The following is a 16,559-nucleotide window of genomic DNA, read 5'->3' as shown; positions in this document are numbered from 1 at the left end:
CTGGATGCCACATTTCAGGAAAGATGTGGACAAATTGGAGAGAGTCCAGAGAAGAGTGACAAAAATGATTGAAAAGAATGAGGAGTCCTTGTGGCACTTTAGAGACTAACAAATTTATTTGGGCATAAGCTTTTGTGGGCTAAAACCCATGAAAGTTTATGCCTAAATAAATTTGTTCATCTCTAAGGGTACGTCTACACTACCTATCAGATTGGCGGGTAGCGACTGATCTATCGGGGATCAATTTATCGCATGTAGTGTAGACACGATATATCGATCTCTGATCGCTCTCCCATCGCCTGCTAAACTCCAGCTCGGCGAGAGGCAGAAGCAGAGTTGACGGGGAGCCGTGACGTGCCGTGAGGACGCAAAGTAAGTAATTTTAATTCGATCTAAGATACGTCGACTTCAGGTACGAGAATAGTGGTAGAATATGAGGATGAGAATTTGTCTATTAGGAAGTGGATTGAAAATACCAGTCTAGGTGAGGGCTTTCTAACAGAAAATGGCAAAGGTTTCCACTACCATTTTAAACAAAGGATTATTAACAAGGGCAGCAATTTAATCCCGTTGAATCCTCAACTATATGCTCTGCCACAGAGTCCATGCTGCCAGCCTTAATATCATTAGTGAAGACACTTTTCTAACATCAACATATTTATTTAAAATAAGGAGAGTCTACAAGAGAAGAAAAAACAAATGCATCTATTTTAAAGAAACATTTATTTTTAGATTGGCTTCGTTATTATACTAAATGTATTAAAACTATTATATTTTTTAGAAAAACTATTATACAAATCTGATTCTTGTAGCATTTTAATCATCCTCATCTTCATCTTCTTCTTCCTCCATCTCATCCATTTCCTCAGCTGCAGCCAAAGCTTCTTCCTGTGCAGCCTTGAGTGCCTGCTCCTCTTCCACAGTAGGATCATTCATTTCAGTGATTTCTGGCCCACTAGGGTACTCTATCTGCACCGGTGGGGGCATCGAGGGTGAGTAGTTATCTGGACTGTATTTGTGACCCCAGCCCAGATAGATGTTATCAAATTTCCTGAGAGAAAAAGCAAGATCACACAACTTCCTGGCAAAAAAAAAATCTTTAGGGCTCTGCCTATTCTTAGGCTTCCCCACTTGGGACATATTTTCTATAGCTAGCATATTCAATAATGGCATCTGCACTTAACTAATGTAAATAATGATGAATGTGTCATGTGGCTATTAAAGATCCCATGGCACTTTTTTTGCAAGAATAGGGGTGCTAAGCCTGAAATCTTGGCCAAATACTAATTGGATAATTACATTCTATAAATCTGATTTCAACTACAGTGTCAGTGAAGATGGTATTCTTCACTTCTTGCCCTAAATTATTGTTATTATTGCTGTGCACTGTTAAATGGCCTCCGTGATCAACTCCCAAGGTAGCTACATTTTAGTAGTGAGTAAAGTCAGTGGATTAAAAATCACCAAAACAAAACATTTAAACTGAATGAATTAAATAAGTTTTTGTGATTAACTAGTTTAAGATGGAATAGGAGTGAATACTTTAAGATACTAAGGTTAACCAGTCTAGCTATATAAGTAAGAGCTACCTACTTGCCGATAGCATAGGAGTACGCTCCAGGCCAGAGGTTGGACTGAAGGACTGCAATGGCATATTGAGGAACCAGGTTTGTGGATAACTGAGATGTCCAAGGAGGGATGTTCTGAATTTCTGCCAAAAAACCCAACACACACGTGAATGATCTGACTTATGAACATCTATGAAATATCTGGTAGTTAGGTACAGGACAGGATTTTGTCTCTATACAGTTGTTCTCAAAACCCAAGCAATTGATGTATTCTAAAAAGGGATTTCAAAATGGATGTTAAAGGAGCTGATAGACAAGGAGCAAGAACTTTAAATATTGTGGAAGCCTTGTAATCTAAAGTCTGGTGTGGAGTCACTGGTTGATAGTCACAGAGTTATTAATTCAAGGGTGTAGTAAGAAGAACAGGAGAAAAGAAGGTTACACACACAGCTCCTGAAATTCAGTGGTACTTAATTAAATACCAGTTCCCCAGGCAAAGAACACTGTGGACCACATACTTATAAATTTGGGAGACCCAGATCCCAATAATACAAAGATATGACCTTAAACTAAGAACGGAGTGGTTGTATGCAGTACTTGCTGCAGTATTGTGCTCTAGGATCGAAACTTTTCTGTAATTTTTTTTCTAGCATAAGATAATGACAAAAACATCAACTCAATGTAACTGATGTAGTGTTGTCTTCCTGAACCTGCAGAGAACCTGAGACAGTAGCTCTGAGAGGTGAAATTCCCCCTTTCCTCTCAGTGTGGAGGAAGCTTGGAATTTCTTCAAATTAACTTTACAAAAACTATCTGACTCAAGTTGATGAAGAGCCACCTCAAAAAGGTTATTAGGAGTAAGTAGGGAGTCTATAGAGAATGGAAAAAGAGCTTGATATGCCATGGAAGCTACATCATGGAGGTTAGAAAATGTAGGAATAAAGTGAGAATTTCTAAAAGTCAAGCTGAATTAGCTCTTTCCAAGGAAATTAAAACAAATAAGAGGTTTTTTAGTTATATAAATAAAAAGAATAAGGAAGGATGACGTTTGGCCGCTATGCCGGGTGGATGGAAAGGAGATTAAAGACAGTCCAAATACGGCCCAAAAACTAAATGAATACTTTGCCTCAGCTTTTAGTAACAATAATAACACAGAATGTGTGCATGAAGGGAGTAAGGCTGATGGAAAGGACTGTCTCGAAATGGAAATTACCACATCTGAGGTGGAAGAAAAACTTTAAGATCTAAATGCACTCAAATTGAGGTGACAGGAAAATTTTCATCCTAAAACGGGGGTACGCAACCTATGGCACGGGTGCCGAACACGGCACGCGAGCTAATTTTCAGGGGCACTCACACTGCCTGGGTCCTGGCCACTGGTCCGGGGGGCTCTGCATTTTATTTAATTTTAAATGAAGCTTCTTAAACATTTTAAAAACCTTATTTACTTTACATACAACAATAGTTTAGTTAAATATTATAGAGTTATAGAAAGAGACCTTCTAAGAACGTTAAAATGTATTACTGGCATGCAAAACCTTAAATCAGAGTGAATAAATGAAGACTCGGCACAGCACTTCTGAAAGGTTGCCAACCCCTATCCTAGAATACTAAAAGAACTGGCACATGAGATTGCTATTCTGGAAGGGAAGGTCTTTTAAAATATCTATATATTTGGGGGTAGTACCACATGACTGGAGAACAGCTAACTACGTATCTATATTTAAGAAAGGGAAAAAAAAGTGATCCATGAAATTACAGACCTGTTAGTCTAATCTCAATAGTAAGCAAAGTTTTAGTATAAATATGTGAATGAAAGGATAATTAAATTCACAGACGTATATGATAAAGGGGATGTAGTGTAATATGGGTCTGACACTCTACAGCCCAAGGCAGCACCCTGTAAACCCCACAGTCATCATTTGTATATGATTGTGATATTGCATATAAAGCAGGCCAAGTGAGGAAAGGCTATGATCTGCCGAAAGTCATTGTTCTATCTAAATATGTATATCATTAGTGCATATGAAGTTATGAGATTGTGTTGTATGGTTGTCACTAAAACATACTGTAAGCTGGGAAGCGTCCAGATACTAGCTCCCCAAAGACAATAACCAGGGGGATGACCAGTGCCTGGGTCAGTGTCCAACAACCATCAACAGCCACTGTCCAGCAAGGCAGCTGCAATTCAAAGACTCACCTGCTTAAGGCCATACCAGGAGAATTGCTCAACCTTGCCTGGTGACTCAGCAATGCCCACCAGACATGCCTGGACTTGTTTCTCCAAGCACATGGACTAAGGATATAAAACAGAACACAGGGGCCCCATGTTTGGCCTTTTCTCCTTCCCCGACCTGTGCCGCAAGCAACAAGGATGCTCAGAAGACTGAAAACTCAAAACAGAGGAGATTGGCCCAGGTTTCAAGGGTAAAACCTGTGTACGATGTACTGAAATATCCAGTGGGGTGAGAAAAACTGCTTAATATAGGTGTTGCCCAGTCTACAGGGTTGAGAGTTTAGACTGCGTGCTTATATTTTCTTTTCTTTTGGTAACTAACTCTGACTTTTTGCCAATCACTTATAATAACTTAAAATCTCTCTTTTGTAATCAATAAACTTTTTTTTACTGTTTATCTTTACCAGTGAGTTTGCCTGAAGTATTTGGTAATTCTGCTCAGGTTTACAAAGTCTGGTGTATATCCATTTTCCATTGATGAAGTGGTGAGCCAATTAATAAACTTGCATTGCTCAGGAAAGGGTCTTGAGCAGTGCCAGTTGGTATATTCCTGAGGTATAAGGCTGGGAGTTGGGGGGATTTGGCTGGTGCCTTTCACTGTGTGATTCATGAGCGGCTCTGGGAGCATTCATGCAATCTAGCTGGGTATGGGGCTCCACGTGCAGTTGTGCTGAGCGATAACAGTTCCTAGAGGAGTTTGCTGTTTATCACCAGCAACACATTGTGAGAGACAGCACAGGCTGGAGAGCTAAGGGGGTACAGTGGTCCTATAGTCCCAAGCTGCACCTCGGGGATCCTGTTACAATGGGTTTACCAAGGGTAGATCATTCCAGACTATCTTGATTTCCTTCTTTCAGAAAACAACAAAAAAACATTTTTTTTTAGATAAGGGAAGTGCAGTAGATCTAATATACTTGGACTTCAGTAAAACATTTGACACAGTACCATATGGGAAATTATTGGTTAAATTAGGGAAGAGGGGGATCAGTAAAGCATTGTAAATTGGATAAGGAATTAGCTAAAGGGAAGAAGGCAACGGGTTGGGATGCAAAGTGAATTACTGGATTGGAGGGAGGTTACTAGCAGAGTTCCTCAAGGATCGGTCTCTGGACCAATCTTATTCAACATTTTTATTAATGATCTTGGCACAAAAAGTAGGAGTGTGCTAATGAAATCTGCTCACGATACAGAGTTGGGAAGCACTGTCAATACAGAAGAGGATCAGAATATTATACAGGAAGATCTGGATGACCTTGAAGACTAGTGTAACAGAAATGGGATGGAATTCAATAATATAAGGTGTAAGATCATGCATGTATGGTCTAATAATAAGGATTTCTGCTACAAGCTGGGGGCTCAGAGGAGGAGAGAGACTTGAGTGTGTGGGCCATTCACAGGATGACTATGAGTTAATGCGGCTGTGAGAAACACAAATGCGATCCTAGAATATATTAGGCCAGGTAATTCCTGCAGAGATAGAAAAGTATTAATGGCATTGTACAAGGCAATGGTAAGATCTCACTTGGAAATCTGTTTACAGTTCTGATGACCCATGCTAAGAAAGCTGAATGTAAACTGGAACAGGTGCAGAGAAGAGCTACTAGAATGATCAGGGGAATTGAAGGCCTATTTTATGAGACTGGAAGAGCTTGGTTTTTTAAGTCTAGGTTAAAGAAGGCTGATAATGATTGCTCTCTGCAAATAAATTAGGGGGGGGGTAAATACCAGGAAGGGTGATGATCTATTTAAGCTAAAGGACAATGCTGGCACAAGAACATAGCGATATAAACTAGCCATAGACAAATTCAGGCAAGAAATTATAAGATTTCTAGCCATCAGAGATGTGAGATTCTGGAACAACTTCTGAATAGGAGTTGTGGGGGCAAACAATTTAATTAGCTTTAAGGGAGAGCTGGGCAAATTTATGAATGCAGTTGTATGACAGGGTTGCATGTAATGGTAGGGCTCAGAGCCCTGGGACTCACTTTCAGTTTATGTCTTTTGTTCCTAAAGCAGGAGTGAAATGGGGTATATGAACTCCACACTAAGCATACACAGAAGGGGGAGAAGAACCTCTCAGGTTTACAGGCAAGCAGCTTGACCACATCCCATGCAGTTGCCATGGCTTCCAATCATGGAGGCAGGCACCCACAGCTGCAGCCCATAGAAGAAACAAGGATGGCTATGAAGGGGAGAGTACAGAGAAGGAAGAGGAGGCAAAGGGCCCTGGGGCAGCAGAGGGGTAATGCCTCTGCACCAGGCTGCCTCCACAAACACAGTCAAGAGACTGAAGAAGACTGCTAGACTCAGTTAGAGGGTGACTCAGGGCAAACTAAGGGGGGCCAGTCAGAAGCAGAAGAGACCCCTGAAAAGAGCGCATCAGGAAGTGGTGATAAAGGTCAAAAGTAGGGCTGTCAATTAATTGCAGTTAACTCACATGATTAACTCAAAAAATTAATCAGAATTAAAAAAAATTAATTGAGATTAATTGCAATTTTAAATCACACTGTTAAACAACAGAATACTAATTAAAATTTATTAAATATTTTGGATGTTCTACATTTTCATATTTATTGTATTCTGTGTTGTAGTTGAAATAAAAGTTATATTATTTTTATTACAAATATTTGCACTGTAAAAATGATAATAAAAAGAAATAGTCTTTTTCAATTCACCTCATACAAGTACTGTAGTGCAATCTCTGTAGTGAAAGTGAAACTTACAAATGTAGATTATTTTTGTTACATAACTGCAAAAACAAAACCATGTAAAACTTCAGAGCCTACAAGTCCACTCAGACCTACTTCTTGTTCAGCCAATCGCTAAGATAAACAAGTCAGGAGATAATGCTGACATTTACAGGAGATAATGCTGCATTTACATTTACAGGAGATAATGCTGCCCTCTTATTTACGTCACCAGAAAGTGGGGCATTTGCATGGCACTTTTGTTGCTGACATTGCAAGGTATTTATGTGCCAGATATGCTAAACATTCGTATGCCCCTTCATGCTTTGGCCACCATTCCAGAGGACATGCTTCCATCCTGATGATGCTTGTTAAAAAAAAAATGCATTAATTACATTTGTGTCTGAACTCCTTGGGGGAGAACTGGATGTATTCTGCACTGTTTTACCTGCACTCTGCCATATATTTCATGTTATAGCAGTCTTGGATGATAACCCAGCACATGTTGTTCATTTCTTAAAATGAACATTTCATTTCTTGTTCATTTCTTAAAATGAACACTTTCACAAATTGCAAAGAAGGTACCAATGTGAGATTTGAGAGCTACAGCACTCAGCCCAAGGTTTAAGAATGTGAAGTGCCTTCCAAAATCTGAGAGGGATGAGGTGTGGAGCATGCTTTCCAGAGTCTTAAACGAGCAACACTCCAATGCGGAAACTACAGAACCCGAACTACCAAAAAAGAAAATCAACCTTTTGCTGAAGGCATCTGACTCAGATAATAAAAATGAACATGTGTCAGTCTGCACTGCTTTGGATTGTTATCGAGCAGAACCCATCATCAGTATGGACACGTCCTCTGGAATGGTGGTTGAAGCATGAAGGGACATATGAATCTTTATCGCATCTGGTAGGTAAATATCTTGTGACGCTGGCTACAACAGTGCCATGCAAAAGCCTCTTTTCACTTTCAGGTGATATTGTAAACATGAAGCGGGCAGCATTATGTCCTGGAAATGTAACCAAATTTGTTTGTCTGAGTGATTGGCTGAACAAGAAGTAGAACTGAGTGGACTTGCAGGCTCTAAAATTTTACATTGTTTTATGTTTGAATCCAGTATTTTTTTACATAATTCTACATTGGTAAGTTCAACTTTCATGATAAGGAGATTGCACTGCAGTACTTGTATTAGGTGAATTGAAAAATACAATTTCTTTTGTTTTTTTACAGTGTAAATATTTCTAATAAAAATAAAATAATATGAGCACTGTAGACTTTGCATTCTGTGTTGTAATTGAAATCAATATATTTGAAAATGTAGGAAATATCCAAAAATATTTAAATGGTATTCTATTATTGTTTAACAGTGCGATTAATCCCAATTAATTTTTTTAATCGCTCAACAGACCTAGTCAAAAGGGATTCTCCCATTCAGAGTATTTTGAGAGGTTTTTTTATCTCCTTTCTCTGAAGTATCAGGGATGGCCACAGCTGGAGATGTGACATTGGGTAGGGTGGCACTGAGCATTCTCTCTCTCAGGTGCTGGCCTGGCTGGTTCTTGCTCACATGCTCAGGGTCCAGCTGATTGCCATACGTGGGGTCAGGAACAAATTTTCAGATCAGATTGACCATGACCTCGGGAGTTTTTTGCTAGCATGTGTGTGTGGGTCACTTGCCAGGATTATCTGGATATATCTCACTTAATCATTTTCCTGCCATTGGTCCCTTCTAGTGTCTGCCTGTGGCACATAACAGTCTCGCCTCCTGTAGGTTACAATATGTTGGTCGCATTTCAGATGTTGGGTTTAGTATGTGAGTCCTGGCTGGGGTTGGTGCCCTCTGATATAAAAGAGGGACGACTAGTGATCCCTTCTGGCTTTAAATTGTATGACTCTAGTGGAGCTGTTAACTCAGCATTGTTACCTTTTTCCCTGTTGATCATGTTAGCAGAAACATAGTTAATGTGATTATCTCACAATCCCAAGCTACCCCCCATGCTGCCTTGGGCACCCACAACTCTAGAATGTTTATTAGATAGCTGCTAAAAACTCTAGATGGATGTTCACTGTAAAAAAAGATCAATTATTCAAAGAAGTCTGAGTGGCCTGTACCTGCATCTTCAGAGAGTGGAGTCAGAAGAGGGGGTCCCACTTCTGGCTGTGGTTCATCTGGCTCTTCTGCTTTTTCTTCCTCCTCACCTTCTTCTTCTTCTTCCTCTGACTTTTGAGAGGGGTTAATCCAGGAACAGCGGCCCTACAACCGACGTACCAAGAGTTATAAAGCAGGTGCAGCAATCTCTGAAATACTGTGATGTGAGTTAAAACATTCAGTTCAGAAGAACTAAGGTGCCCAAACACCATGGTGATGGGTGGTATATAAAAAGAAAAACAGATAAATAGATGATATACAATTATACTTGGCAGAGTTCTCCAGGCATCTCTTATTCAAATAGCTACTTCAGAATTCATTGCCTTATACCTCAGTCATCAGATTTCAATCTGATTTAGAGTTCTCAATTTTTTATAAAGATGCACTTAGTGTTCCTGAAAGATTTTGGATTTAAACCAAAAGACTAAAATCCTATATTAATTCATAGCGAGATGGTGTTGGTAGCCAGAGCCCAACAAGGGCTTCACCACTCCAGGGGCTTCTTTAGGAGGCACTGTGCCTCAAAGACACACCTCTGAGGCACAATTTGCCCCCTGCTTCTTCCATCAGTGAAGGGGTAATAATGTGCTGCTGGCCTATACCCCTGTGCTGTATCACCCATCCCTCCCTGTAGGGGCATGAAGTAAGCAGGCACATAGCACCCACTTACTCCTGCATTTCTAGACCTAAGTCCAGGTAGCCTGCACAAGTGTGTAAGGAGAAGTCTTACTTCTCCATCCTCCCCTGTACAGGCACGTAGTCCAAATTACAGTCCAGGCCTCATAGAGCAGAGACAGCATAGGCAGCAATGATGTCTGTATCTCTATATTGTTTTGCCAGAGTGCCTCAGACCAGGAGGGACCACTTTCTATGGATAAGAGGATGGTTCTGTCCTGGTCCATTCAATCCTTGGCCTTGTTGCTGATACTGACAACTGAGATGGTACTATTCCACTGTGAATACAAGTGGCAGAATTGATTAATAAAGTGGAACTTGATTAATAAAGAATTCAAAAAGGTAATGTAATTAATGCAAATCAACATAGGATTATGAAAAATAAATCCTGTCAAACTAACTTGATATGTTTTTTGAAAAGATTATAAGTTTGGTTAATAAAGGTAATAGTGTTGATGTAATACATTAACGTAAGGAGTTTGGCTTGGTACCGCATGACATTTTGATTAAAAAAGTTGTATGATACAAAATGAATATGGCACACATTAAATGGATTAAAATTTGGCTTACTGACAGGTCACAAAATGTAACTGTCAACAGGGAATCATCATCAAGCAGGGGTCTGCGGGGATTGGTTCTTGGCCCTACACCATTTAACATTTTTATCAATGACCTGGAAGAAAATATAAAATCATCATGGATAAAGTTTGCATGTGACACAAGAATTGGGGGAATGGCAAATAATGAAGAGGACAGGTCACTGATAAGAACAATTCAGATTGCTTGGTGAGCTGGGAGCAAGCAAACAATATCCATTTTAATATGACTAAATGTAAATTTATACATCTAGGAAAAAGGAATAAATACTTACAGGATGAGAGAAACGATCCTTGGAAGCAGTGACTCTGAAAAAGATTTGGGGGTCATGGTGGATAATCAGATGAAGAAAAGCTCCCCGTGTGACACTGTCACCAAAAGGGCTAATGTAAACTTTGGATGCATAAACAGAGGAATCTCAAGCAAAAATAGAGAGGTTGTTTTACCTCTGTATTTGACACTGCTGCTGAAATACTGTGTCGACAGTTCAAGAATGATGTTGATAAATGGGAGCGGGTTCAAAGAAGAACCACTAGAATCATTAAGGATTAGAAAACATGCCTTTTAGTGGTAGACTTAAGGAGCTCAATGTAGGTGAACATATAGAAAGTTAAGGGGTGACTTGATCAATCTATAAGTACTACATGGGTAACAAATATTTGATAATGGGTTCTTCAATATAGCAAATATATCACACAATGCAGTGGCTGAAAGTTGAAGCTAGACTACTTCAGACTGGAAATAAGGTGTAAATTGTTATCAGTGAAGATAATTATCCATTGGAAAAATGTACCAAAGGTCATGGTGGATTCTCTATCACGGGGAATCTTTTAAAATTAAGACTGGATGTTTTTCTAAAACATATGCTCTAAGAATTACTTTGGGAAATTCCATGATCTGTGTTATACAGGGGGTCTGACTAGATGATCAGAACAGTACCTTCTGGCCTTGGAATATATGAATCTGTCCATTATTTTGTATAAGTTACTTGTTACGTCTGGCCAACAGTTAGAAGGAACAATTCAAAATGTCCTCAAGATTCTAAATATCTATTGATTTTATATTTAAAGCTATCATGCTGTTGCCAAGAAATAAAAAACAAAATATTCCCCAATACTCAATGTGTGACTCTACAATATTATTGTTGTGCTGCTAGAGGGCAGTCAGTCACCCAGCAAAGAAAGACCAAGTTAACAAATACTCTTCCCAGACCTGCGTTGACAGCGTTAATGCTAACTTTTAACAAGAAAATAAATGCCATGTCACACACAGCTTTTCCTTCGGAAGAAACAAAGGGACCACATTAACAGAGTTAAGTGTTATTGTCAAGCTTCTGTAATGGCAGTACTTACAGTGTAAACAACAAAAATTCAACTGGAGAAAATATTTGACAGTGTGCCCTTTATGTACAGTTATGAACAGCCTACATTGGTATTAGCACTCTAGCTAGTCAAGCATACTTAGTCATTGCCAAGTCAGGAAAGAAACTGTCTCTGGCCTTTGGAGAAACAGAAACCAGCCAGAAAGGATCAAAGTCCACCAGTGCTCAACCCCATATAATTACAGGAAATTGATTATTGAGGGACATATTCCTTTATCCCAACAGGTTATTCCTGCACATTTATCCTGAGGAAGGCATGCAACTGCCACCCCCCCGCAAAAAAAACCCCAAAAACCTAGAAAGTTGCTGCCAATATGCTATAGGAGACAATTCTAGCTCAGCCCCAAATGAGGTGAACAGTTCACCCTAGGCAGATGAACATTTTCATTTACTTTCTGAGACACCATTGGTAACATGTAATTGGTTTTCAAGACCAGTACTGGTTACATAGAGTATTACCTGCATTAGAATATTCTGTACATGGTGCACCCAGTTGGAAAGGGAATCCACAAGTTCCATCACGCTAATGGTCTCAAAGTCAGGATTTTCTTCATATGTGTCTCTTCCTGCTCCCCCCTCCTCCTCTTCATCTCCTTCCTCCTCTCCAAACTGGTAGAACCCCAGTGGGCTGATCTGGGTCCCTGCTGAGATCCGGGCGATCTGCGCACGCAGATAATTGGCCTCATTCCCTGGGAAAGGTGGATAGCTCACAATAGGAGCATCCAGCCTTCCAGTGAAGAACTTCTTGATTTTCCTGGCAGCCACAATTTGCACTGGTGTCACTGGAGGTAACTTCACCCAGGGTTTGCCTGGCTCATTACAGACAAAATAGATAAACTTATTGGCGCCAGTCCGGTTTTCTTCTTTTGGGACCACTGGTGGGGACTTATAGGTGGACTTTGGTGGCTCATCTTCTGTCTCCTCATCTTCTTCCTCACTCCCCTCTTTTCCCCCCTCCTCAATCACTTCTTCCTCCTCTGTCTCCTCCTCCTCTTCCCCCTCACGGTACTCCACTTCAGCCACAATATAGTTCATCTCCAAGCCCAAGATCTTGCCCCAGAAGCGACATGTCTGGATTGGCTGCATGCTGACCAGCTGCTTGAGGGCTAGGAATATGTGGTAGTTTTCATCCATGCTCAAGCCAACTCCAGCCTGTTCAAAATAGAAGGCTGTCTCCATCACATTGGGTAGAGGGCTATCTGTCTAGGGGAGAAATTGCCGAAGTTAAAGCTGAGGTATAAATAAAAGATATTTTTAAAAGGTTAAGTATATTACCCACTAAAAATAATACTTAGCATTTATATATTGTCTTTTATCCTTTCAAAGTGCTTTATAAACATTAATTAACTAAGCCCCACAACATCCCCTGAGGAAGGTAATAATATACCATTTTACAGAAGGAGAAATCAAGGCAGAGAGCTTAAACAATATGCAGCTGTCAGGTAGCAGAGTCTGGAAAAGAATCCAAGATTCCAAACTCCCAGTGCTCTCTTAACTACTTCAAACATTCAGGATCAGACTAGTTACAGGTGGACAGTATGAGCAATCTATATAAGGGATCTCAGTAATGGCACACATATACTAGCATATCAATGCCACTAACTGGTTGGGAGGCCACCGATGACCAAGGACAGTGAGGTTGCATTTCCTCATGTGCATGACAGGTGCATTTTGGAAGAACAGAATAATCATTTTACATACTCAGCTAATTTGGTTGGATTTCAAAAACCTGAAAGAACCAGAGAAATTCCATATATAGCCAGCAATCCCTCCCAAATATTAGTCACTGTTTTGTACACCTGGATATAGAGGTATTCTAAGCATGCATTATTTAAGCTTGACTATATTACATGTGGTATTTTCAAAATCATTCAGCATTGGAGTACTTCTGCTCACATTGAAATCGGTGGTAAACCTTCCATTGGCTTCAATGGGAACACAGTTAAGCAACAGCAAGCCTTTCTCAAAAGTCTCCATGTTTTGCCATCTTTACCCCTTTACCATTCAGAGACTCATTCCCAGACACTTACATCAGATAGTGGAGCAAAAAAAGATAGACTGGAAGTTGTATACTATAGGGTGAATAGTTTGGTAGAGTGATTACTAGTTTATGTGGAATTTCTCTGACACAGTCAAGCTTTTAAGTATCAACCAATTAGGTTGAGGATATGAAGCAATTTCTTCCAAAATACATTGCTTTTTCTTACAAGGATATGTTACCACTTTGTTCTTAGCTATCACTGACCTGAAGACGACTGGTACAGCATGGACAAGATGGTTTAATGTCTTTCTATCTTTAATGTTCAGTTGCAATGATTTACTTGTACATATAATGTTAACTTGATCTGAAGGTAAACTCCAAACAACTGGTATTTGCTTTCTCCACCCAATGGTTCTACCTTTCACCACAGAGCTCTCTTAAAACTATTTCGGAACGTAACATTCAGCATATTAGAAGTAAGGGGACACAAAAAGTATCTTGCTGCTTTTATATGAAAAATACCTTTTCAGTTCTACACTTTAGTTCTTTAGGCCAAATGTCACCATAACTTTTTTCTAGCTGGGACACTGACCAAAACTGCAACTGGAATAAAACGGAGTTAAAAATTCTCCATCCTTTGTCCCGCAGTAGTGGCTGAACACACTGCCCTTAACCCTGTTCCCCATGCATCCCCATAAGAATTTCATTTTAGGCCAAACAAATTAGTCAGTCTAGATTATGTAGGGAAAAGAGAATGCTGTAACTCTTCTTTTTCATCCCTCATTTCTAGAGGGACAAGAGGTGGAAGCCCCACTGAAGGGATCATTTAAGATTGCAAGGGGCAAAGCAGTGAAGATTGGAATATACTGTAGGGAAAAATCCTAATTTGCCAGGGGATGGGCAAGATAACCTCAAGCCTTTTCCATCTTTAATCTCTGTTTCTACAACAGTCACTCACTATTTCCTCTTCTGGATCTTGATCTCCTCCCTCTCCTGTCCCCTTGAGGAACAGAGCCTTATAGTTCTCTGCCAGCTCAAATGTTGGAAGCATTTCATGCTCATCACGGAGGGTGTCCATTTTTTTCTGGAACTGAGCCCATTTCACATCCTTACTGATGTTCTCAATGATGTCTACTGCATTTATAGGGCGTTCATCCAAGATCTTGGTCAGCATTTGAGCAAGATGATCATATCTGTCAAATCAAAAGAGAATGAAAACCCCAAGGAAGAATATTATTGCCCTACTTTATTAAATTCTCAGCAGAGTTGGTTTTTCTCATGTCGAAGATAAAGGCATATGTCCTGGGATAACTCCTGACCTCCAGGGCCATCACTACAGTAATTAGCTCTAATGTTGAAAATGTCAGCTGAGTGTTATGGAAATTAAGCCTGAGATATATACCTGGTAATATTCATAAGGAATAGCTTGTTTGTAGTATGTCTAATAACATGTTCATCTTCCATTTATAGCTTTTCCCACCATTTCCCCACTCACAGTTGGAAGCTGGATTTAAAACTCTCAATCAGATCTATCTACCTTTAATCCCTCTAAATTCCTTTTGGTAGGTCTGATCCTGAGTGCTGCTCAGAACCTATAACTACTACAAAAGGATTAACCCTTATGTCCTTGATTCTCCCTGCATTGCTTCCCCTTCCCTCCTATACCTGCTTACCTCTTTGTCCTCTCCACTCACACTACCGTCCCCTCCACACATACCTCCTCCTTCCCCTACCCATGTTATTTCCCTCTTTTCACACTCACAAGTTCAAGCCAGACTTTGTGCTGCTCTTCATTAGATAGGCCTTTGCATTCTGGATTGCCAGTGCTCTAGGTTCAGGATCAGGTATTTCATCCTCATATGGACTGTATCCTGGCTGATAGAGCCCATAACCCGGTTCGTGTGGTTGATAAGGACCATGTCCAGATAAAAAAGGCTGATAAGGACCCAGCATAGGTTCTTGTTGCTGATAAAGGCTTCTTCTTGGTTCCTCTGGCTGATAGGGGTCTTGTCCTGGTGCATGTGGCTGATATATGCTTTGTCTCGGGTCTAGTGGTTGGTAGGGTTCTTGTCCTGGTGCATGTGGCTGATATATGCTTTGTCTCAGCTCTTGTGATAAGGGCTGATAAGGACCTTGTCCCACTCGATGGGCTTCATAGGCAGGTTGTCCTGGTTGGTGAGGCTGATAGGGAGCTTGACCCCGTGTGGTAGCCTGGCCTGGCTGGCGAGGTTGATAAGGGGCTTGTCCAGGTTCATAAGGAAATTGTCCTGTTTGGGAGGGTTGGTACGGCCCCTGGCCGGGCTGGTACGGCCCCCGGGCAGCTGGGGACTCCTGGCCGGGCTCGGTGGGCTGGTAGGGCCCCTGGCCTAGCTGCTCGGAGCTTTGCCCTGAGGGGGGGGACGCCTGAGCCTCGGGCGGGGGTTCTCCGGAGGGATCCGCCATGGTTCTGGCTGCCGGCTGGGGTTATCGGTCCCTCAGCACCAGGGTCCCGCCGAGCCCCGCCGCCGCCTAGACTCCCGGCTTCTCCTGTCTCCGAGCAACAGCTTCCAGCCCCAGAGAGGAGGCGCGGGCGGGGCGTTGCCAAGGTAAACTCGACTCAGTTGCCAGGCTGACTTGATTGGGCGCACGTGCAGCACGTGACCCTGCTAGGCGGGGGACCGAGCTCCAGAGCGAGCCTGCTGGGCTGGCTGTCAAAGAGAGCGTAATGGCAGGGGCGGGAATCCCAGCGGTAAAGCGAGTCCCCCACGCTTCTTTGCGGGCTTCACCCCTGCTGGGCTCGCTAGGGTGTGTGGTCTTGGGTTCCTATTTTGTTTTTCGAGCTGTACTGAGTATCTTTGGGGAGGGGTGGTCTTGATAATACAAGGCAAAAATAAGGGGAGAGCTAGATCTGAAAAGTTTACAGACAAATAATGCATATATAGGGGCATGTCCATACAATCTCAGTTTGTGGAGCTGTGGCCAAGTAGCACTTTCACGGCTCCACTTCTCTGCTCTTGTGCTGTATCCCTTCCATTTCATCCCTGTCAAGTTGCCTAGCACAGTGGTTCCTAAAGTGTGGGTTGTGCCCTCCTGAGGAGTACAAAGGACTAGCCTTAGGACATGAAATGACTTATCAGTTTGTCCTCAGACCCTCAGATTTCATTTAAAAAAAAGGCCTGGGCTACATGACAAAACTGCACAAGTTTTACTTAAATTGAATTTTAAATTGATTTAAACTGGTGCAAATGCCTGTTTAGATATTTCATTTCAGAAGTGGCTTATTTAGGTTTATCTTAAATTGACCAC

At 41.2% G+C, this 16,559-nt stretch overlaps 1 protein-coding gene across 1 annotated transcript; it reads right to left on the bottom strand.

Annotated features, from left to right (window-relative positions):
• Positions 1-738: 738 nt before the first annotated feature.
• On the bottom strand, positions 739-15,822 carry LOC127046880 (radial spoke head protein 6 homolog A-like). The gene is made up of 6 exons (XM_050944497.1): positions 15,037-15,822; positions 14,233-14,467; positions 11,753-12,496; positions 8,604-8,745; positions 1,594-1,711; positions 739-1,051 (listed from the first exon to the last, which is right to left on the bottom strand). The coding sequence occupies exons 1-6, from the start codon at positions 15,714-15,716 to the stop codon at positions 817-819; spliced, it is 2,154 nt and encodes a 717-aa protein (XP_050800454.1). The 5' UTR covers positions 15,717-15,822; the 3' UTR covers positions 739-816.
• Between the last annotated feature and the right edge of the window lie 737 nt (positions 15,823-16,559).

Source organism: Gopherus flavomarginatus, chromosome 3 (assembly GCF_025201925.1).
Source record: "Gopherus flavomarginatus isolate rGopFla2 chromosome 3, rGopFla2.mat.asm, whole genome shotgun sequence".
NCBI classification, from domain to species: domain Eukaryota; kingdom Metazoa; phylum Chordata; order Testudines; family Testudinidae; genus Gopherus; species Gopherus flavomarginatus.
This window is presented reverse-complemented; position numbering and strand designations above follow the sequence as displayed.